This window comes from Mercenaria mercenaria, chromosome 6 (assembly GCF_021730395.1).
Source record: "Mercenaria mercenaria strain notata chromosome 6, MADL_Memer_1, whole genome shotgun sequence".
Taxonomy (NCBI): Eukaryota; Metazoa; Mollusca; class Bivalvia; order Venerida; family Veneridae; genus Mercenaria; species Mercenaria mercenaria.
The window spans coordinates 88319436-88343333 of NC_069366.1; the positions used below are offsets into that span (position 1 = coordinate 88319436).

The window sequence follows — 23898 nt, forward strand, 5'->3', positions numbered from 1 at the left end:
TACACTCTTGGAGTCTTGTTAGCACTAAGTCAAGCTAAAAAACGTACGAAAGAACTACACTTCCGGACAGTTACGCACTACATGTATCTCCAAAGAACTATTACATATCTACGTTTTGGTGCATTAAGTGCTGAAATTATACATCGGTTGAGCGTAGTTTTCAGCAAGTGTTTATTTCATTTCTTTACAACTGAACTTCTTCAGAATATTTTAATGATCCGGTCATACGGGACAGAATGATAGAACATTTAATGGAAAGTAAATTGTTGTGCTAATAAAATATTTATGTTGAACTCTACTCTGGATACGAATACGACTGACAGTCAGTGGGACAGTTGGATGGACAGGTAGGCGGATGCGCAATCACATAATACATGTACGTAACTTTCCAAACTCGAGTATAAAAAAGTAAAATAGAACTGCTAACCTGGCCTTTGCACTGAATCTTTCTATGTGTGTTACTTTCATACACACACAGAAGCGAAGTCAAAAAGGCAGTTCCCCTAACGCTCCATGCAAAAATCATTTAACTGGAAAACCATGGGAAGCGAATATTGGTAGTAATGTGTCCTACAATGTTTTTTGTTTAGAGAAATATTCAGATATTTTAACAGACTAACGGACAGCACAAACTTAATAGATCTCCACACTAGAAACGGCGGAATAAAATCGTTGTACTAGAAGCTATGAATATCTAACTCTACAGATAATTTATCTACTTTTTGTTGGCTTTAACGTCACACCGACACATTTATAGGTCATATACAGCTTTTATGGTGGAGGAAGACCCCAGCTGCCCCTCTGTGCATTATTTCATCACAAGCGGGCACTTGGGTAGAACCAGCGACCTTCCGTTAGCCAGCTGGATGGCTTCCTCACATGAAGAATTCAATGCCCCAAGTGAGGATCGAACCTACATCGGTGAGGGCGATTTGAAGTCGGCGACCTTAACCACTCGGCCACGGAAGCCCCACGATGATTTATCTAATAAGGCTATACTATAAAATCCACAATTGTTTTCTAGTAAAAGAATTGTATGGTTAGAATTAAACCATAAGCACTGACTGCCTTCTTTTAATTGTATAAGGTGTATGCATGTAGCTGAAACGATTGCGTCCAGAAAATATGTTACTTGTAACATATGTACCATGATTGGAAGATAATTCATAAAAGCCCAGTTCTATAATTATGTTCATGTGCCATGTGTAAGAGAATAAAGAACATTACACCTTGCAAAAGTTCCATGATTTAATTTCTCTTGATATAAAGCAACATATTGCATCACACAAATTTTCATACACGAGTCAAGACACATTTAACAGAAAACAAAATATAACAATAATTAAATAATAAAAAATTGGTATGAAAATGTACATGATAAATAGCAAATCAACTAATTCAAATTTGAAGCTTACAGAAATGAACATGCAAAAATAACTAAATATTATGTTGCACAGACAAAACCAAAATTCCTTTTTTACCAATAAAGACGTTCTATAGCAAAACCACTGTATTCCTATAAAATATTCAGCACACACTACTGTAATCAAAATTTGGAGTTTTGAACTTCTTGGATTTCAGAGGTCTACCATGGTTCCCTGGATGAACCTCTGGCACATGGCCCTATAATTTAAGTTTGTTTATTGGCTTACATGCTTAAGGTTTTAGCTTATCAGTGACGCTCCAAGAAAATCTTCACAAACTGTTTTACCAAATCAGGAAGGTCTATGAAAAATACGTTTCAATGCTCATTTATGAAGAATAAATTTATCCTTAGGTTGATTTCTGTTTTCAAAATACCCAATTATTTGATTGCTCAGCCATATGGATTTATGTTATTATTTAATTGTTTCATAACAAGCCTTTCGAGAATTGTCAAGTCAGCGGGTCAAAAACTGGAAAACAATGATTGGCTGAAACAACCTTTTGTGGTTAAGGAAAGTGCATGCAAACCAAGTAAATGAAATAAATAAATAAATCAGAGATTTGTTTTGGTACTATGCCAAACCTCTACTGGATGAGAATAAATTGGAGTGACATAAACATGTTTGAAACGAAAAATAACTTTAAAAATTTTAAGACATCAACTCACCAAATTAACACAATTCAATTTTCATTCAGTTTTCAAGTGGCTTCTTTAAAAATAATAAAAAAGAAAAACATCTAAAACTGCAGAAATTTTGAGCACTGAAAACTTCTGCAACTACTCTCTTTCGTGCATAAAAATATAATGAAATGTCACAAAAACATAAAACCTCAAGTTTTCTTAATCAAAATTCATTTTTCCAACTTCTGTAACTGTAAAGAAATAACACTGATTAGTAACAGGGAATGTCACACAATGCACTATTATTCTAAATGATATATTTTGTGTGTGTGTGTGTATATATATATATATATATATATATATATATATATATATATATATATATATATATATATATATGTATATATACTTTGTACAGTTTAAGGAGGTGATATAACAGAATAGACTTTTAAACAAATGTATTCTAGGTTGTGCTTTTACAGGTTACTTGGACACTGACATTAATGCACATCTTTTTGACATTCTTTGAAAGAGTGCTACAATGTAAGCAATTTAGATAACAGTGTCGCTGAGTAATATATTTCTGACATCAAAAACACTCACTTAGAACTAAAAAATACAAGAAAATGTGAACTCCCTAATATTTTCTTTACAGAGTAAAAGAGGAATGGGTGCAACATGTCAAGTCAGATATATTTCACATTTTGATTAAGAATAAAAGAACAGTTGAAATACTAGAGTGTCATAGGATTTACTTAGCAACAGAATTTAATAAAACAAGTGCACAAGCAACAGCCAGAATGCAGTAAATACCAAAAAATGCAAATATTTATTTATTATATTCTGACAATGACCCTGTATTGCTGTGTACCATGTCAGACTGATAGACACACATGTAGTTGCTGCTCCATTTTGGCACTGACCCAAAGAAAACATTTACCTGTTCTGCATGATAGTGTAATAATGTAGAAAAGACCTATAGATGCACACTGTTTGCTATATTCTGGCACTGACCGAAGAAATATTCACCTGTTGTTCAAAACAGTGTCAGAATGTAGAAAAGACCTATAGATGCACATATATTTGCTGCATTCTGGCAATGACCAAAAGAAAACACTGACCTATTGTTCAGGACTGTCAGAATGTAGAAAGTACCTATAGATGCACAGACATACTACACAGCTAAACCGTAACTCAAACACTTAAAAACAGTAACAATTGGCAACTAACTCTGTACATACATTTATATATATATATATAAATTATATACAGGAGATTATCAAATATACAAACTTATAAACAACAAGCTATAAACAGCTAAATGTAAGGTTTAGAACAAAACGCAACAAATTTTAACTTTCAAAGCATTAATTTAGATATAAACCCATATAAATAAATCTCTTTCTACCTTGGAAGTAAGGGCAATAAGTGACAAATCTTAAGGGTTTTACATTTAAGACGTTTTTGACTGATATGATTAGTTTTATTCATTTAGCATTTTTCTTTTCCTAAAATGAATTTGGCAATTAAAAACTAAGCAATTCAATTTTGAACTGAAGAGAACTGCTGTAGATTTGATAATATTTGTTAGTTTCATTTCCACTAATTTTGACTGTTACACTGACTCAAGAACTAACAGTACAGCCTGATCTCCTAAAATATCATCACTGGCTAAACGTGAATACCTGTATATCATGTAGCAATTAAGAAATAAAAGCTGCACGAAAATGATCAAATCTACATTAATAGAATACAAGGATCATTATCACATTATATTTAAAATGCTTATCATATGTCTTTTAAAATAACTCCAAAGAACTATAACAAACCAAAAACTTTGGATTAAGTATTGTGCATCTTAAGATTTTTGTATGAGATCATTTCTACAGGTTATCAAATACCTATCATATATCTGTCTAATCACATTATATAAGCAATCATTCGTCCCTAAAGGTCATCAAATGCCTACAATTTATCTTCATTACCACCATGAATCAGCTACATGCTCAAAATATTGCAGAAAACTCCATTCTAAATATAAAACCCCAAGAACAGAATCAGAATATTTAAAAACTTTACTGGTGAATCCTACTGAAAGAAGTTCATGACACTGGTAAAAATACTGAATATATTTAACAATAAAACGTGTCACAATGTCATAAACCATTCCATCCAGCTGAGACAATGGTGCTGTTTATGCATTTGGGACATTATAATAAAGCAAAAAATACAGTTAAAATATTACTCACATTTTATGATATGAGCCGTGCCATGAGAAAACCAACATAGTGGCTTTGCGACCAGCATGGATCCAGACCAGCCTGCGCATCCGCGCAGTCTGGTCAGGATCCATGCTGTTCGCTAACAGTATCTCTAATACCAATAGGCTTTGAAAGCGAACAGCATGGATCCTGACCAGACTGCGCGGATGCTGGTCACAAACCCACTATGTTGGTTTTCTCATGGCACGGCTCATATAATGGTGAAGATTGTTAGGATAAGGTGCCTGAAATTTGCACTGACCAGAATATTTATAAACTGATGCCAAGTAGAACTTTTTAAATTTGCATACCAGTGAAAGAAAGCAAAAATGGAAAAACTTTTTCTTTTTTTCAAATGCATTTAAGACCACTTTTGCTTCTATCCTCTGATATATGTAAAAGTGATATTGTTCTGTCCATATTACAAAAGAATACCTAGTAAATCTTGTTTATTTGTTTAATGGAAACCCTGTAAATTAAACCAACTAAGCACCGCTTCTAAGCACATGCACTGAGACCTTTACATTTAATCTGTTTAAAAAATAATTTCTTTACTAGCTTTCTATATAAATAGAAATTGTTCTGTTCACATAATCTACAAGCAATTTGAACCAACAGTAAAAAAGTGCCCTGAATGTCACACACACGCACACAAGCAAACTCTAGAAATGAATGTTTGTCTCTATATATTCAATTAAAAAGACTATTTTTAGCAAGAAATTAGTCAGCTATGAGGCGAGTGATGTAAAACTTTCTTGACAGTAATACAAACTATATCTATACAAATAAAGGAAACTAAAATGCTGTAAAAAAGTATGCTTAAAAGAAAATGAAAGAAAATGTTTCAGGGATAAATTTAGCCATTTATCTAACATATATATGCACAATAATTGAGCATTTCTTGCATAGATTACAAGCAGCCCTTTCAAGAAGATCTATGCAGTACTTCTAAGTTTTGATCATAATTATATTCCTTAAATTATCTTAAGATTACATTCAGTTTTTTTTTCAATACTTCTATATTCTTGGTTACTTTCATGAGAAAATATTCAGTGAAACTATCATGAACACTAAATTCTTGGTTTAACAACAGGAGAGCAAGCCCTTCAAACCAGGTATTATAAAGCTAAAAATAGGTGCATAAATTTTTTTCCCTTCACTGGGTCTTTTTTGCTTCTTTTGGGTTAAGTGCTGTTTTCCAACTGTTTTTCAGTTATGTAATGGTGGACAGTTAATCTGTCCAGTGTTCCTGGATTATATATCAGTACTAACCTGTCCTCCATATGCATTTGCCAACTTCTCTACATGAATCAGAGGTGGATGAAGAATGACTTGAGACACAAGGTCTATTATCTACACGTCATGGAGAATCACCCAAGGATCAAACTCACAGCTCTGCGATCTCCCTACTGATCTAAGTTCCTCTGCCCAAAAGGGAACCTTATTTCATTATTCAGACGAGTTACAGTGCAAATACATCCGGTATTTTACAAGAAAATGTTAAAGAATGTTTACGTCAAAGTTTCTTTTACTTTGTTACAAAGAAAAAACAGATAATTCAGGGGTTTGAAAAGTGATTACCGTAATTATACTATAGTATCAAGAACAGTTATTTTTACCTGTTGGACCACCACAGAATTGTTGGGTTCGTATTATTCATTGGTTTAGACATGGGTTTTCTAAGTTCAGAGTAACTTTGTTCATGATTTTTGTCATTCCGGTATTATGATATTAAAGAAAGATTGAGTATTATTTTTAACATAAATCAAACTGTGAAGAACAAAACTGACACAGGGTGTTACCTGTTGCCAATATTTATTGGCTGTTTGATCCATAACAGATCAGAACAAAGTACAATCACAACTTTTGTTATCAGTTTTAATTGAAAACCTCATGTCATTTTGAAATGTTTTTTCCCAGGATTCTGTGCTGAAATCAGGGATGTGTATATGTGGGTGTGCATTATACATGGATATTTATCGCATGAAAAAATTACACAGAATTAACAGTGTGTAGAAGACAATTAATACCCGAGCCGAATTTAACAACTTGGGAATAGTTAGACTGTTTTGTATCCAATACGGAAATATGCTGTACAGTCATATGTTGCAAATGCTTTTCAATGATTGGACATGAAAAAAAAAACAGGTATATAATAACATGAATTCTAATGTATGAATATTTTAGTGCACACATACTGATATCCTGAATACAGGCACTATTCATTCAACCATTACAAAGCAACTGTGTAAAAATTTAACTAGAACTGTCACAGGAGTGACTCATACCCCCACCATACGGTCTTGTCACAGAAGAATGGCAACCATAAGAAATCTTAAAAATACTTTGGAGTACTTCATCCTGGGCTTCCACATATAAGTAATACTAGTATAATACTAGTATAGTAATACTAGTAAATATAAAAAATCTCTAATATTAGAGATACACTGAAAGTGAATACAAAAAAAAGTGTCTTACCGACCCACGTTACCACAGAAAAATGTATTTACTTTTTACATAGGACTTATAATAAAAAAGTTAGAAAAATACCTAAAATATTGAAAATCTAAAAATAGGATTTCTAAAAATAGACTAATTCCTTGAATTTAAGAGGAAGAAACTCAGTGCAAAAGTTAAAAAAAGGTTACTTCCCTTTGGCTCTAAGCCAATCAGAATGAGATATAGTGAAAATACATCAAAATTAACCTTAAATTCTAGGTAAAAGGGGACACAATTCAAGAAAAATTAGTGTCAGAGTTATGCAACTTGTGTCACATGATGTGGGTGATGAGGTGGAACATCTATTTTAAGTCTGAATCATTCCATTCAGTAGTAACTGAGATATAGTGAAAATACATCAAAATTAACCTTAAATTCTAAGTAAAAAGGGGCATAATTCATGAAAAATTGGTGTCAGAGGTATGCACCTTGTGACACATGATGTGGGTGATGAGGTGGAACATCTATTCTAAGTTTGAATCAAATCCATTTTGTAATAACTGAGATATAGTGAAAATACATCAAAATCAACCTTAAATTTAAAGTAAAAGGGGACATAATTCATAAAAAAATTATGACAGAGTTAAGCACCTTATGTCACATGAGCTGGGTGATGAGGTGGAACAACTATTTTAAGTTTGAATCGAATCCATTTAGTAATAACTCAGATATAGTGAAAATACAACAAAATTAACCTTAAATTCTAAGTAAAAGGGGACATAATTCATGAAAACTTAGTGTCAGAGTTATGCACCTTGTGTCACATGATGTGGACACATGATGTGGGTGGTGAAGTGGAACATCTATTTTAAGTTTGAATGAAATCCATTTTGTAGTAACTGAGATATAGTGAAAATACATCAAAATCAACCTTAAATTTTAAGTAAAAAGGGGCATAATTCATAAAAAAATGGTGTCAGAGTTATGCACCTTGTGTCACATGATGTGGGTGATGAAGTGGAACATCTATTTTAAGTTTGAATCAAATCCATTTAGTAATAACTGAGATATAGTGAAAATACAACAAAATTAACCTTAAATTCTAAGTAAAAGGGGACATAATTCATGAAAATTTGGTGTCAGAGTTATGCACCTTGTGTCACATGATGTGGGTGATAAGGTGGAACATGTATCTTAAGTTTGAATCAAATCCATTTGGTAAGAACTGAGATAACAGATTTCGGGACGTGACGGGATGGGACGTGACGCGACGGAACGCGACAAAACTGACTCCTAAATACCCCCCTCAAACATGTTTGGTGGGGGTGTAACAACAAATAAATGAGCTTATAATTTAAAGTTAATGAAAGGAGTTTTACATTCATAAATTAATCAATAAAATATCACCAGAACTATACTAACATATAGATCCACAATAAGGTGCTTCATAACTCACATGAATTACAAAGTGAAGTGCCATTTTAGACTAAGATTTCAATTAAATAATGAACAAGAGCTGTCTCCATAGGATGACACATGCCCCCGATGGCACTTTGAATGAATAGTTATGGCCGATGTTAGAGTTTAGGACCTTTGAGCTACGGACCTGGGTCTTGCGCACGACACGTCGTCTTACTGTGGTACACATTCATGCCAAGTTATTTGAAAATCCATCCATCGATGACAAAGATATGGACCGGACATGCCCATCAATGCACTATCCTTTAACGTCTAAGTGTGACCTTGACCTTTGAGCTACGGACCTGGGTCATGCGCGCGACACGTCGTCTTACTGTGGTACACATTCATGCCAAGTTATTTGAAAATCCATCCATCGATGACAAAGATATGGACCGGACACGCCCATCAATGCACTATCCTTTAACGTCTAAGTGTGACCTTGACCTTTGAGCTATGGACCTGGGTCTTGCGCGCGACACGTCGTCTTACTGTGGTACACATTCATGCCAAGTTATTTGAAAATCCATCCATCGATGACAAAGATATGGACCGGACACGCCCATCAATGCACTATCCTTTAACGTCTAAGTGTGACCTTGACCTTTGAGCTACGGACCTGGGTCTTGCGCGCGACACGTCGTCTTACTGTGGTACACATTCATGCCAAGTCATTTGAAAATCCATCCATCGATGACAAAGATATGGACCGGACACGAAAATTGCGGACAGACTGACAGACCGACAGACCGACAGACGGACAGACGGTTCAAAAACTATATGCCTCCCTTCGGAGGCATAAAAACTACATACAAAATTGTAACCAAAATCTAGGGAATGAATTCCATTTTCAAACTGGGACTCATTTCTTACATTATCCATTTTACTTTTCTCTTTCAAAATTCAGTATTTTATTCAGATACTGCTGTTTGAATAACAGACTGCTAAAAGAAATGTTCTGCCTATTATAACGCATACATTGCACATTGAAAGAAGCTGTATGACAACAAGTGCAATCAGTCAAGGTTGCCTTGCAATAATGTTGGTGAAATTCATGTGAAATGAAATTTTAAGTTTAGTTTTCTCCATTAATTTGTACAGAAATCATGAGCACCAAACCAAACACTTTACATACTTAAATGGTATCAATTAACATAAAAATATTCTTTCTTTGTTACTTTATGCCGCTGAGAACAAATTCTCAAGTAAAATTTCTTTAATTACAATTGTCACACTTTCAAAAGGTAACTGGAATTTCATTGACTGAAAAACTATTTGACCATACACATAAATTTTAACCTTGTGGAAAAATACAGATTTCCTGAATGCTATTTTATGCTAACTGAAATCACTTTTTCGAATGTAAATCAGGCTTTATAAAGAATGCTTCTAAATAATACAATTCTTTTGCCAATACAATTTCAGACTATTACCACTATAATAATAATAGTTATAAATTCAAGAGACTATTTCACACATTTTTCGATATAAATGAAGTACTTTCAAAATTTGTTAAAAGCAGTATTTTGTAAACTCACTTTGGTATGAAATTGTTGGCATAATTATGTATTCTGTAAAGTATTAACTAATGTCTTGACGAGTAAAGTGTCCAATACACTTTTAAAAACTATGAATTAAATCTACATTCTAAGAGGGTTTTCATGAATATTCAAAACGGTTATCAATTCTTTCGTTATCTTTCAAAATATACATCTGGTATCTTGTTCAGTGTACATGAAAGTTTCCAAAATATTTCACCCTAAATGTAAATTTTATGACAAGCTTAAAAATGGACTTTGAACATATTAACAATACATATTTTCATAACTGAAACATACCTATTCCTGTAACCAATAAATAAGTTAACAGATCGTAACAAATTCATCTTCCACATTAACTCTGTTGTTTTAAACAAACTTTATTTTCAATCCTTCCAAAAACAGAGGAAAGCACACTTTTTTAAGTTACATTAAGTTAATATTTGGACATTACCCGTCTATATTAACTCATATTACCTCTGATCAATAGCAACCAATTTTATATAAAAAAAAAAGGTCATGCTAAAACTTTATTCAGTATAACCTAAAAACTTAATTGCCATTTTCCATCATTTCAATGTAACTGTTAACACCTCCAAGAACAGTTTCGATGTTTTTCCAATCCCTGTCCACACTCTCATGCTTTTCCTGACCGTCATATGTGTTTGAAATATCTCTACAACTTTGGTTAAATTTCCTTGCATCCATTATGCTTTATGTAACTTTATAACAATTATCTCTCATAGCGTGAGAAACCTTTATAAGCGGAGTTCATACATTATATATATACAAAATACGACAGAATGTTGACTATCACATGACGAGTTTTGCTATTCCTGTCCGAAACCTTCCGTTTCTTCAATAGCTAGAGTCAGTTTTTCGACAAGTTGTTCAAAACTGCGGTACGGCGGTAAGTCTATTCGGTTAAAACACGTATGACTGCGAGGCAACCATGTCTCTTTGCCCACTTTTTCAATGCAAAATCTCTGTGGCCCATTGCTCCCTGTAAGTAAATGAGGAAATAGACATCATTCTAAAACACTTTAAATACAAAATAAATATTAAAACATCAAAGTTTGATTGAATTGATAAATAAATAGATATTAACACACTGCTGGTAGAAAGATGATTAGGTAGAACCATCAAGCTTCCATATGCCAACTGGTCAGCTTCCTAACATGAAATTATTCTACATCCCATAGATAAACAGGTTTTAAATGTTATGAAACAATCTCACATTTCAACCCCTGTACTTGTTAAAATAAACCAACAAGATGCTAGAGTTAAGAGACCGCTTACTATACTCCAAAACCTCGGACCAAGGTGATATCCTATGTACGAGACTAAAATCAGTTCTTAAACCTTGGACCAAGAAGACGTTCCAAGGAAATCGTTTTTTTTTAAATAATAACAGACTTGCTTTCTAATTCTGCTAAAACTTGTTGTGTAATCTGGTAGGGATTACATACCCATGAGTTCAGCAAAACCTCCGACAGGAAGTCTGCAAGTTCCTGTCACAAACTGTAACAACCTTGTCCTCTTCTCATTTTCCAGCTCACGAACAAACTGTACAAAGAGGAATAATGGAAAGTTCAATATCTTAACTTTTCTTGATTAATATACAGTAAATATTCATATATAAAACAAGAGTTCAACAGTAATTATTTACCTCAGTGCAAAAGGTGGTTAGATGCATTGACGAAGCACTTTTTGCTTCCAGGGGATGATTACTGGTTGTCAAATTTAAAAGGATGTGACAAGAAGCTTTAAGCAAAGACTCGTATCAATTTATCTCATATAATACTGCAATATCTTTCATTCCCAGTTAGTTACAATGATAAAATATAAAAATAAAGTCAATTTAATGTCACGAAAGATTTCAATTATTTGAATTTCTATTTTTAGTCTAACCTCTAAAAGACTATAAATGACAAGGTCACTGCCAGAAAGTGCCTCACCAAAGGGCAATTGGACTCATCTAAGGGGTTTTATACTCACATTATATTTTTAACGCTATTGCAAAAATCAAAATTTTGATAAGTGGAGGTACACAAGGGCTCACCAAGGGGGTGTAAAAGGAGTTTTTGAACTATCCTACAAGGTTTCAAAGCAATATATGTAACAGTTTTAGAGAAATTGTCATTATTTTGCATTTTTAAAGGCCTCAAAAAAATCTAAAAAATGCTAATTATATATAATAATTTCTTCAAGTTCAAGGTAACTATGGGTCCCAGGACTCATCATGGGGTGTAAAATGAGTTTTTGAACCATCCTACTAGGTTTCAAAGCAATATTTGTAACGGTTTTTGAGGAATTGTAATTTTTGTGAATTTTCAAAGGGTTCAAAAAATATAAACAAGAGGGCCATGATGGCCCTATATCGCTCACCTGTTATCATTGCAATTGAGGACAAGAAGGTCCTCAGAAAAAATATCTAAGTCCAAAGGACAGGAACAACAAAGGGAAGGAATTTAACCAAAAAGAAAAAAAAATCTTACAAGGTATAGATATGTTAAAATACACCTAAAAATTGGAGGTACCATCCATGTTGTACCACAGAAAACTGGTCTCGTGTTTTCCCTACGGCCAATAATAAAAAAGTTACTAAAATAAGCTATTTATAGTAACGTAAAAGGGAAGTAATTAAAAAAAAATATTGTAAGTGGACAAAAGAAGGATCTGCCAAATATATCTGTTGACATAAATGAAATTTCAGATCAGTATCTTCATTAGTTATGGAGATATAACAATTTTAATTTGAAATAAAGGGAGGTAATTTGACATAAAATCAGTCCATAGTTATCTACCCTGATTGTCTCAGTCCAACTAATAACAATAATGAAATTTCAAATAAGCCCTGTAAGTACTTACTGATATAAATCCATTTTGATTACGATCAGGGGAGGTAATCAGATATAAAATAACTCTGGAGAACATATGATTGGATCTGATTTGTCATGGAATCCAAGATTTATTGTTGTTGAAGATATTTTGGAAGTTTGTATCAAATAAAACCATAAATGAAGTCTCTATATGGCTGCAAAAGCCAAAATAGCCAATTTTGGACCTTTAAGGGGCCATAACTCTGGAACCCAAGACGGAATCTGGCCAGTTGAAGAAAGGAAGCAAGACCTTGTGGTGAAACAAGTTGTGTGCAAGTTTGGTTAAAATCAAATCATAAATGAAGCTGCTATTGTGCAGACAAGGTCAAAATAGCTAATTTTTGCCCTTTCAGGGGCCATCACTCTGGAACCCATAAAGGAATCTGGCCAGTTCAAGAAAGGAACCGTGATCTTATGGTGATACAAGTTGTGTGCAAGTTTGGTTAAAATAAAATCATAAATGAAGCTGCTATTGTGCAGACAAGGTCAAAATAGCTAATTCTGGCCCTTTCAGGGGCCATAACTCTGGAACCCATAATGGAATCTAGCCAGTTCAAGAAAGGAACCAAGATCTTATGGTGATACAAGTTGTGTGCCAGTTTGGTAAAATTCAAATCATAAATAAAGCTGCTATTGTGCAGACAAGGTCAAAATAGCTAACTTTGGCCCTTTCAGGGGCCATAACTCTGGAACCCATAATGGGATCTGGCCAGTTCAAGAAAGGAACCGTGATCTTATGGTGATACAAGTTGTGTGCAAGTTTGGTTAAAATAAAATCATAAATGAAACCACTATCGTGCAGACAAGAAATTGTTGACGGACGGACGCACGCACGCACGGACGGACGGACTGACGACGGACGACGGATGAAGGGTGATCACAAAAGCTCACCTTGTCACTATGTGACAGGTGAGCTAAAAATGCTAATTCCTTCAAGGCCAGGGTCACTAGGGGGCCAGGAGTCATCATGGGGATATAAAATTAGTTTTTAAATCATCCTACAAGGTTTACAAGAAATATATGTAATGGTTTTTGAGTTATTCCCAATTGCTGACGCAGTCGCTGTTGCCGGAATTTGGATAGCTTAGTCTCGCTTCTACTAAAAGCTGGCACAACAATTCTTCTAGCAACAAGCTCGTTTTTTACTACACATAAACTACATATGTTAAGATGACATTTTTTACAATCTCAAATTTCTTGATTCAGTGTGTAATATTATACTGTAAATGACTTGAAGCAGTTACACCCCATGTAAGTCAATTCAGACTGCATCAAGATAAATGGTATGCCGAAAGCTATTGACTTATATACATCAGCCTTGATACAGTCCAATCTCTCTGAACAGACCCACTTTTGGAGACTCAAATACTGAAGGTTTTGTTTTGTTTGTGTTGGGTTTAACGTCCTACCAACACAATTATGGGTCATATGGCAACTTTCCAGCTTTGATGGTGGAGGAAGACCCCAAGTGCCCCTCCGTGCATTATTTCATCATGGGCAGGCACCTGGATAGAACCACCAAACTTCCATAAGCCAGATGGATGGCTTCCTCACATGAAGAATTCAACGCCCCAAGTGAGGCTCGAACCCACACCAGTGACGGTAGTGATTTCAAGTCAGCGACCTTAACAACTCGGCCACAGAGTCCCCCCAAATACTGAAGGTATGTTATTCTGAGGTTAAAAGACACTGCAAATGTTTAAATCTTAGAGACAACAGTGGTTTTTAGAGCTTAGAGACAACAGTGGTTTTTAGAGGTTAGAGACAACAGTGGTTTTTAGAGCTTAGAGACAGGTGGTTTCTGGATTGAGTTCTGGATTTTCAGACCTAAGATACTCTGATAATGGATACAAAAAGTAAAATTTGTATATTTTCAATTAGTTATATTTTTACAAACTCTATATGAATTACTGTGAAGTGAAGAAGAAACCAAATGTATCAAATCTTGACTGAAAACTAATACCTATCTAATTAGATACTTAAGACTTTTTTCATTTATTTATCAGGGTATTTTTTGTTTTTTTTTAAACTCACAGACATGGTGGCAAGTCCATTAGGAGGCAAAATTCACACCATGATAATTAGATTTCAGAAGAATTTGCTTCGAAGCTTAAAACATACATTTCAATGTAATTTTAAATGTAAACATTTAAATAATGTACAAAATTTTGGCTGAAATGTGTATTAAAAAAAAAAAATGGTGGAATTTTTGCCAAAATTTGCAAGAAAAACAACATTTTGGGTGAAAGGGGCCAACTTTCAACCTTAAAAACCTAAACATGAACCACTATTTATATTTAGATTCAAGGATTAATGCAATAAATGTGACACACTTACCTTCCAGAACCAGACCACCTGTTTACTGTTTCTCTGGTAATGTCTATATATGGTATTTCTCTCCCAGTCATCAACATCTATCTCCTGCATACCACACAACATTAACTGAAAACAGAGAAAATGAATTATTTGTCTGCACTGGTACGTTATTCAATGTAGGTCTTTTATTATGTGGTTTCACAACTATTTTTAACCAAGTATCTGTAACATCAATCAGGGAAGTATTCTATAGACACAAAAGCTTCATCAAGGAAAACAGACAAATTAAGCTTTGACGTCAAATCCACACTGACCCATTCATGGGGCCTAGGATTCACTAATCTGCCACACTCCATCCACTGCTTTACACTGATGAGCACACAACACTATAAACATGGGATGGTGGTTTTATGACTGCCGTACACATTATGTGTCGTGAATATCAAACAGTTTAGCTTGAGCCAGATATTTTATCTTTGTAACAACCAAAATAATTATTATATTCCTTAGAGAAGTTTTATATTCTATACTGAGACTGAAGATCTTCCCAAAGTCTTTTGCACCAACTACAACTGTTACAACTTTTTGTCAGAAAGCAAATAACCAGACAAAATGACTGGAATAAAATTCTACATTACGTAAGCACTGACCTCAATTTCTCTTTCATCAAAGTACTGCAACCACTGTAGTGGTACAACCTCACTAAAACCGTCCAAGAAAGCTTTTGTTTGTTCTTCTACCCCTCGGGTGAATCTCCAGTTTGTCATCAAACTACAAGCAAAATCTTGTTACTCAGGAAACTATGGTCAACATGTAATAAATAAGAGTAGCAACCAGTCAAACTGTAATGGTTCCCAATGGAAGAACTTGTGTTTCCATAAAGGAAATTTGTATACATGTACACCAATTAGAAAAGGGCTATATCTCCTGAACAATGAATAAAACTAAATATCACCCATGGAAGTTTAAACCCATTTCACCTAATAATGTATGGGTGTTCAACAAAAGACTTTGATACATAAGTATAAACATTTTTTTATCTCCCCACCACTTATCTAGACAATAACATGAGCTTACTGACAGCCATATTCTGTTTGACAACAATGTCAGATCTAAGATAGTTGCTAGTTTAAATTTACCACTTCTCTTCTTGGTATTCTAACATCTTCCAACTGCATAAAAAATGTTGTGGAAGAATGTCTGTAGCTGGTATATCAGACAGAACATTTGTAGATATGTATTTTTTTACTTGTCTGCTTATCTTTCAGACTCTCTGTTTCATATCCATTTCATAAAAACTGTAGGTATATGAGAACACTGCAAATTTTCTATCCACCATTAAACAGCCTTTTTATAGACAACTTTGAACATAAATATCTGTGACACCTATTTCCATGGCAACAGTAGTATCAAATCAATTCAATAAATGTTCTAGATATTTCTTCCTGAGAGTTAAAGTGCGTTTGAACTGAATCAAGAACCTTGAATACTGTGATCAAATATACTGCAATATATCAATTATGACGATCGCATTTCCCCAACAGTAAAGCATTTGTATTAATACTTTGAATGACTTCTCATTATTCAACACTATCACACTACTTTAATACTTCGAAAATTTAATCGGCTATTTCCAGAAGTAGAAAATGAATTAGCCCTCTATTTGTCAATATAACAGAAAATATCAAAGATTCTTGGTTCTTCTCAACTTAACAGCAGTATTAACTTGTTTCTCTGTAAGGAACAAACAACTTTCTAACATAGCATATGTGGAGGACAAAATATTTGACATTTTATTTCCTGCCAAATTAACATTTAGAATATGCCCTTCATTTGGCAGGGTTTTTTTTCTTTCTTTAGCAGCGGTCATTTGTAAGTGTCTTCAACTCAAAAATCTCTTCTGACCATGCAGTTTTCCCCTAAAACTGAATTTAGAGCAGAATTTTTATTCCCCTGTATGTCCCCTAAAGTACATATCTAAAGATAAGATATTTTAGTGGAAAATGGACACTGAATATTTTTAATTTCTTACTTGATATATTCCTCTTTGTTTTCATTTGTGACTGCTACATCAGCTCCTCCTTCTTTCAACTCATGCTGACTTATCTTTCCAAGAACTTCAAAGTCTGCGGAAAATGTCAACTCTAAACCACATTCCTCAATGTCATTATCTCTGTAAAAGTAAACAGTTTGGCAAATTTAGTAAATATCCAATAAATCACTCTAACAGGGACAGATTTAACTAAAATTGTAGCTGTTTGTACAAGCAGGATTTTATGCCATTTTTAACAGAAATTCAATTCAGCTTGAAAACTGGAAAAATAAAGTGAACTACAGAAGCCCTCAAAATACCCCAATATCGCAAATTCAAATTGCAAGAATTCAGCTAGGTACGTAAATGCTACTTCAAAGCATGTCTACTAAATGAAGTGATGTGACTGAAACAGGGTTGCCACTTAGTTGAGAAAATGAAATTCCCTGACTCTTCCCGGACTTTTCCCCGACTAAACCATACTTTTCACTGACCAATACCACCATATTTTTTCGGCCTCCTCCTCCCCTAAAGCCGTCCAATTCACCCTATCCAATCCAGGAAACAGTTACAAAGCCTTTCAGTCTTCTAAATTCCAAAGTTAACATAAAAATGAAATTGATTCAAACACATTTAAATCATGTTTATACACAATTACACCAAAGTATGTTTGTAAATACTTAAAAATACTGCTTAAAGACTGCCATAGCCACTGAACATTTAAAACAGCAACCCAGAATTTCATTTTTCCCTGACCATTATCAAGATTTCCCTGACAATTCCCTGACCTTGAAAAACAAGAGCTGTCTGATGACAGCGCACTCGACTATTCGAAGAATTGATTGAAGAATGGGGTCAAAATATTTCCACGGATATTCAGACAAAAGGAATAAATAGATTAGACAAACAATGTTCCTGTATTACTTTGATTTCGATAAGTCTTGCACTAAATGGCAATATATGAGCCAATTTCAAAGTCCAAAAAGGGCCATAATTCAGTCAAAATAGTTATGTACTCTTGCCTACAGATGGAAATCATAATGATAAACAAGTGTTCAAAGTTTAAAGGCCATATGTCAAATAGTTTTGACAAAACATGGACTTGTATGAAAACAGAACCAATTTCAAAATCCAAAAAGGACCATAATTCAGCCAAAATAGATGACAGAGTTATGTTCTCTTTCCTACAGATAGAGACTATTATACTAAACAAGTGATAAAAGTTTCAAAGCCATATGTCAAACACTTTATAAAAAATATGAACTGGTACGAAAAACTTAACAAAAGATTTCTAAGTCAAAATGGGCCATAATTCAGCCAAAATCCTTGATGGAGTTATGTACTCTTGCCTATAACTGGACATGGTGATGGTAAACAGGTGTTGAAAGTTTCAAAGCTTTATCTCAAAAGACTTTGTCAAAATATGAACTGGTACGAAATATTAACCCAGATTTCTAAGTCAAAAAGGGCCATAATTCAGCCAAAATCCTTGATGAGTTATGTACTCTTGCCTATAACTGGACATGGTGATGGTAAACAATTATTGAAAGTTTCAAAGCTTTATCTCAAAAGACTTTGTCAAAATATGAACTGGTTCGAAAAACTTAACCATGATTTCTAAGACAAAAGGGGCCATAATTCAGCCAAAATCCTTGATGGAGTTATGTACTCTTGCCTATAACTGGACATGGTGATGGTAAACAGGTGTTGAAAAATTCAAAGCTTTATCTCAAAAGACTGTCAAAATATGAACTGGTACGAAATATTAACCCAGATTTCTAAGTCAAAAAGGGCCATAATTCAGCCCAAATCCTTGATGGAGTTATGTGCTTAACCCAACTTAACCCAAGGTGTGACGCCGACGCCGACACCGACGCCGACGCGTGGTGAGTAGGATAGCTCTACTTATTCTTCGAATAGTCGAGCTAAAAATCATTTTTCCCTGACTTTTCAAGGTAAGTAGCAACCCTGTGAAATTAATACTTTCAGACTTAATTCCTGTCATTTAAATATACACAACATCTGATACAATAAAAACATACAACTAAAGACTGGCAAATATACAACTTAAAAAGGCAATTTTTCCTTTTTTTCATATATTCAATGCAATAAATATCATACACTGAATTCTTTTTTCATGGAGCAGACCTATTATATAAACTTCTTTATATAATAGGTCCGAGTGAAAAAGGAAAACTGGAAACTGGACTCCTGAAAACAAGACTTTTTGTCGAGAGAGGTTCTGACGTTCCTGGACTTTATTGAACACTTTTTACTTACTTGATCCAGTTTAAGGAGTTATGAAATTCTGTATCAATGGATTCCAGATCCTTCAATATTAACTTCTTGTTCAACATTCTTTTATAGAATGGCAAGGTAAAACCACTGTCAATAAATTTCCCATGGTACAATGCCTGAAAATGAGAAAAAATACACCATGTTGATATTCAATACGATTTGTAAATTAAGAAATAATATATCTCATTTTGTGATTTGTAGTTGAATAAAATCATTGTTTGGAGTTCAGATGCGAAGGAATTATATCACGAGGTCACAGTCGAGTGATATAATAATATGCATCTGAACTTCAAACAATGATTTGATTCGAAAGCAAATCGCTAAATGATATATTATTTTGATTCTAACGGGTTACCAAGGCTTTTTAAGTACATCCTTGACGAAATCCATCAAAAATTTGCTGGTTTTCACACAAACACAATGTTTGGCAAACTGGCACTTTCTAACTTTAAATGGTAATTGGAAGATGCCGCTCCAAGTATCATTTCAGACATTGGTGGGCACTTGTATATAATCGCTACAAGCCAGCTGGATGATTTCTTACAATGACTGATTTCTACAAGCCTAGCTGTGAGATTATTGCATATTTTTGGTTAGGTTCAAATGACATATCGACACAATAATAAGTCATAGACATTCCAACTCTGATGATGGAGGAATATTCCAGATGCCCTTCCTGGCATTATTCCAAGTTCTGGCTGGCACCTAGGTAGTGGGTAGAACCAACTATCTTCCATAACTCAGCTGGATAGCTTCCTACAATGAAAGACTTCTATGCGCGCAGCTATGTTAAGTTCAAGTGACTGATAGAGACATTTACCATATGACCACAAATTTGACAAGATGGAATGATAGAAATTATTTCTATCACTCCATCTTGTTGAATACTAAATTTAAGTCCACATTGTTTCACTCAGAGCTCAAACTTTAACCTCAAGAATCAGTGGTATCCTTTACAGTGGTTTTGATTTCAGCTGTATGTATAAAAATACCTATAATTGTACTTGCAATCAACAGAAACAAACTGTTTAATAATCATGCCACTGATATTTCAAATAAAGCTATTCAGTAAACAGCGTATCCATTGGATAAATTATACTTTTGTATCTTGTAAACTTTAAACAAATTAAAATCTTCAACAAATAATGCCTGTATCACAAAATATATCAACATATAGTAGTTACCATGGCAATAAATCTGCCAATAAATCTGAAGTAGACCAGATGGTCAGGATTGACACTGGAGGCGGCGTTAATCTGTAGACTATAATTACTGTTGCTTGCATATTCAAACAGACAATACATTGGGTTCAAAACATCATGGGACAGGTGGAAAAACCATTCTCTGAAATAAACAAGGATACTTTTTAAAAAATATCAAAATTCTTCAAGGAATAACTGTTCCTCAAATAATGACTGCATTAAATATAGGGATGGGAACGAATATTCGAAAATCAGCTGAATATTTGAATATGGAAATCAAATTCAAATATTCATAAATTAGTGTATAGTTTTTTTGTTTTGTTTTTTCAAAATAAGTATCGTTGATTTTGGGCAATATAAGCATGCTAATTCTGCAGAATAAAACCGTTTGTTCTGTCGTGTTTGTTTATCGCGTATCAAAAGATGGCCAATTAACAAAAAAATTGCAATGCATAATTGGCAGGGGCCACCGTTACGGATTAACAATTTGCAACAGGCATATATGTGATGCATGTCAAAAATTGTCCAATTAACAAGAAAAATGCAATGCATAATTGGCAGGGGTCATCGTTACGGATCAACAGTTTGCAACAGGTGTAAATGTGATGCCTTTTTTCTTTTGTTCATTTTTATTGGCGCCTGTTTTATGTAACAAATTTAAGAATTATTGTTTTTCGAAAACAATACCAAACTTGTAGATACTGGCGATCTTTTACAATATTTTGTACGACATTTCAGACCATCCTCAGAATGGGTGTTATCATCCACAGCACTGGGGCAATCGAATTAATTGAAATAAATTTTGAAACAGTTTATAATAAAATAAAGAAATAACATGATTGATGCATAAGATCATGTTGGAGGAGGTCTGCCTTTGTTAAGTTTATCGGCTTTTTACACGCCGATTAAACATTTTCAAAATGGCGGCAGTAATACAACAGCGCGACACGTGCTTAAATTGGACAACCTGCTATTTTTAGAAAAAGTTGCAACGGTCAAAATTACAATCAATTTGAATGCTTTTTGTATCATTTTGAAGCTAAAACACTGAATTAGTTAAATATGTTCATGATTATACTGACAGACTCGTGAGATAAAACGCTAGGGTCGGCAGTGTCGTGTTACCCGAAACAACATTTTTTATTACGTACAACGATTCACGTTTTAAACATGGGAATATATTGTGTATATGCCAATCATTTTATAACAATTTAAAGCTTCCATTAAAACAATCCGAATATTCGAATATATTCGAATATGGCAAACCGAATATTCGAATATTGAGTTCAGTATTCGCTCCCATCCCTAACTAAATAAATATTATGAATGTTGTTCTTCAATTTATTTAAAATCTGACCTAAATTACTTGTTGTAATGAGTGGTTTTTTTATTCTTAGCATGCAGAAAGATGATGTTTTATCATTAAGATTTTTCGTTTAAATTAAAATGTTCAGGAACAGCCTAGGTGCCCATCTGGTCTTAACTTCAAGCACGGAAAGGATACTATGCACAGTTAGCTACATGGCTGAAATAAACCTCTTTTTCAGTTTTTTTTTTTGCTGGGTTTAACGTCAAATCAACTGTATTGCAACTTTCCAGCTTTTCCTGGTAAAGGAACACTTTGGAGCAGAGGCCCCTCAGCATTATTTCAGACACAGGTGGGAACCTAGGTAAAACCAGACCTACCACAAGCCAACTGGAGAGCTTCCTCACACAAAAGAATTCCACATCCTAAGCAAAGTTTTAAACCCACAGGTGTGGGTCAAGTGATTCATAGCACGTGACCTTAACAATTTGGCCCTGGACAGCCCAACATAAACCTCTGTTGAGGCTCTAACCAACACTCTAGAGCATTTCAGAGAAAATAGATGCCTTCACAACTCAGCCAGGGAGATATGATCCGATCAAAAAAGATCTTAATTTTGTTTGTTTGTTTTGGGTTTAACACCATTTTTTTCAACAATATTTCAGTTACGTTACGGCACGCAGTTAATCTAATAATATAACCAGTGTTCATGGATTCTGTACCAGTACACACCTGTTCTCCCCAAGTAAATGCCAACTTCCCCACATGAATCAGAGGTGGAGGATTAATGATTTCAGACACAATGTCTTTTATCAAATCATCAGGGAGAATGTAGGCCCCACCCAGGGACTGAACTCTAGTCCCCGTGATCCATAGATCTGCGCTCTCCCTATTGAGCTAAGCAGACAGGTTGTAAAGATCTTTATAGTAATATATCATTTCGTAAGTATCTTCTGCTTTTTTAAATGAAATTTTACAAACACAACTACAAACAAATCATTTCAAGTCAAATGCTTGAATACATCATCCATAAATTAATATATATTTTTAATTGCAATGCTGAATTAAAAACTTTTGTTAGAAACTCTACCTAGCTACTCCTCCGTAATCAAGACCTTCTTCTCCTTTGAAAATAATATACAATCTTCTTCGTAAATCAAATGGTTGTAACCGCATTATCTGTAATGATAAATAAATATTTTCAAAATGTGGAAAGAGAAAGACTACCTTTTTGGCTTGGTTAAGTCTCATCAAACCTTCTACATCAAAAACAGGGTTCCAAACACTGTGATTTATTATGAAAACCCCTCTCATTCGAAATCCTGCTTTGACACCAAGCCAAAATTTAAAAATACTCAAAAGCAACCACACTGTGCTTGCTGAACAGACAATGTTGCTCTAGAGAAATGTATTTACTGTTACAGAACTGCTACAGTAGTGAAAAATACATACGCTACTGCTGGCAGTACTTTTAAAAGTCATATAGCAAAGACAGGAAAGCCAATTTTGAGGATTACACTTGGTGCCCTTGTGGACACTTGTTCTAGCTACAGCAGGTACTTCTGTAGCAATACCAACATCTCCTTTAAGCAAGTGTGATAGCATCCTCATATGAAACAAATGTAAACACCTTAAAGAGACTCGAACATAGGACAGGAGGCTACTAGTTTGTACTCAGCTTGTGTAGCCACTTGGCTACCAAGACCTCTTTTTGCATCACATAAATACTAGTTTCTTAACAAGGAGCTGCGTTCAATAAACGCTTGATGCCCCTGGTGGCATCCTTGTCGATACAAAGCAACCTAAGTCCAAAACAAGGTCAAGTCAAACTGAGGTCAGGTGATGTTTGAAGATGAGGAATGGTCACAGGTTACATCTGTATTAGTATCAATTCATTCTTGTAAGCTGTATTGATGCTAGACGAAACGGTCCCATTTGGTTAACCAAGAGATGGCCCGTATAAGCAACCTAAGTCCAAATGAGGTCAAGGTCAAAGACAAACTGAGGTCAGGTGATGTTTGAAGATGAGAAATGGTCACAGGTTACATCTGTATTAGTATCAATTCATTCTTGTAAGCGGTATTGATGCTAGACGAAACGGTCCCATTTGGTTAACCAA

General features: G+C 34.3%; 1 protein-coding gene across 1 annotated transcript in view; it reads right to left on the bottom strand.

The window, feature by feature from the left end:
• Positions 1-1234: 1234 nt before the first annotated feature.
• The window catches only part of LOC123548291 (E3 ubiquitin-protein ligase Su(dx)-like), a 43516-nt gene continuing 20852 nt past the window's right edge, over positions 1235-23898 (bottom strand). Inside the window, exons 13-20 of the mRNA XM_053546562.1 lie at positions 22870-22958; positions 20456-20615; positions 19254-19387; positions 16974-17114; positions 15592-15712; positions 14963-15067; positions 11213-11309; positions 1235-10746 (exon numbers count right to left, since the gene is read on the bottom strand). Of these exons, the coding sequence (XP_053402537.1) occupies positions 10574-10746; positions 11213-11309; positions 14963-15067; positions 15592-15712; positions 16974-17114; positions 19254-19387; positions 20456-20615; positions 22870-22958 (1020 nt within the window). The 3' untranslated portion in view covers positions 1235-10573. The remainder of the gene's footprint in view (positions 10747-11212; positions 11310-14962; positions 15068-15591; positions 15713-16973; positions 17115-19253; positions 19388-20455; positions 20616-22869; positions 22959-23898) is intronic.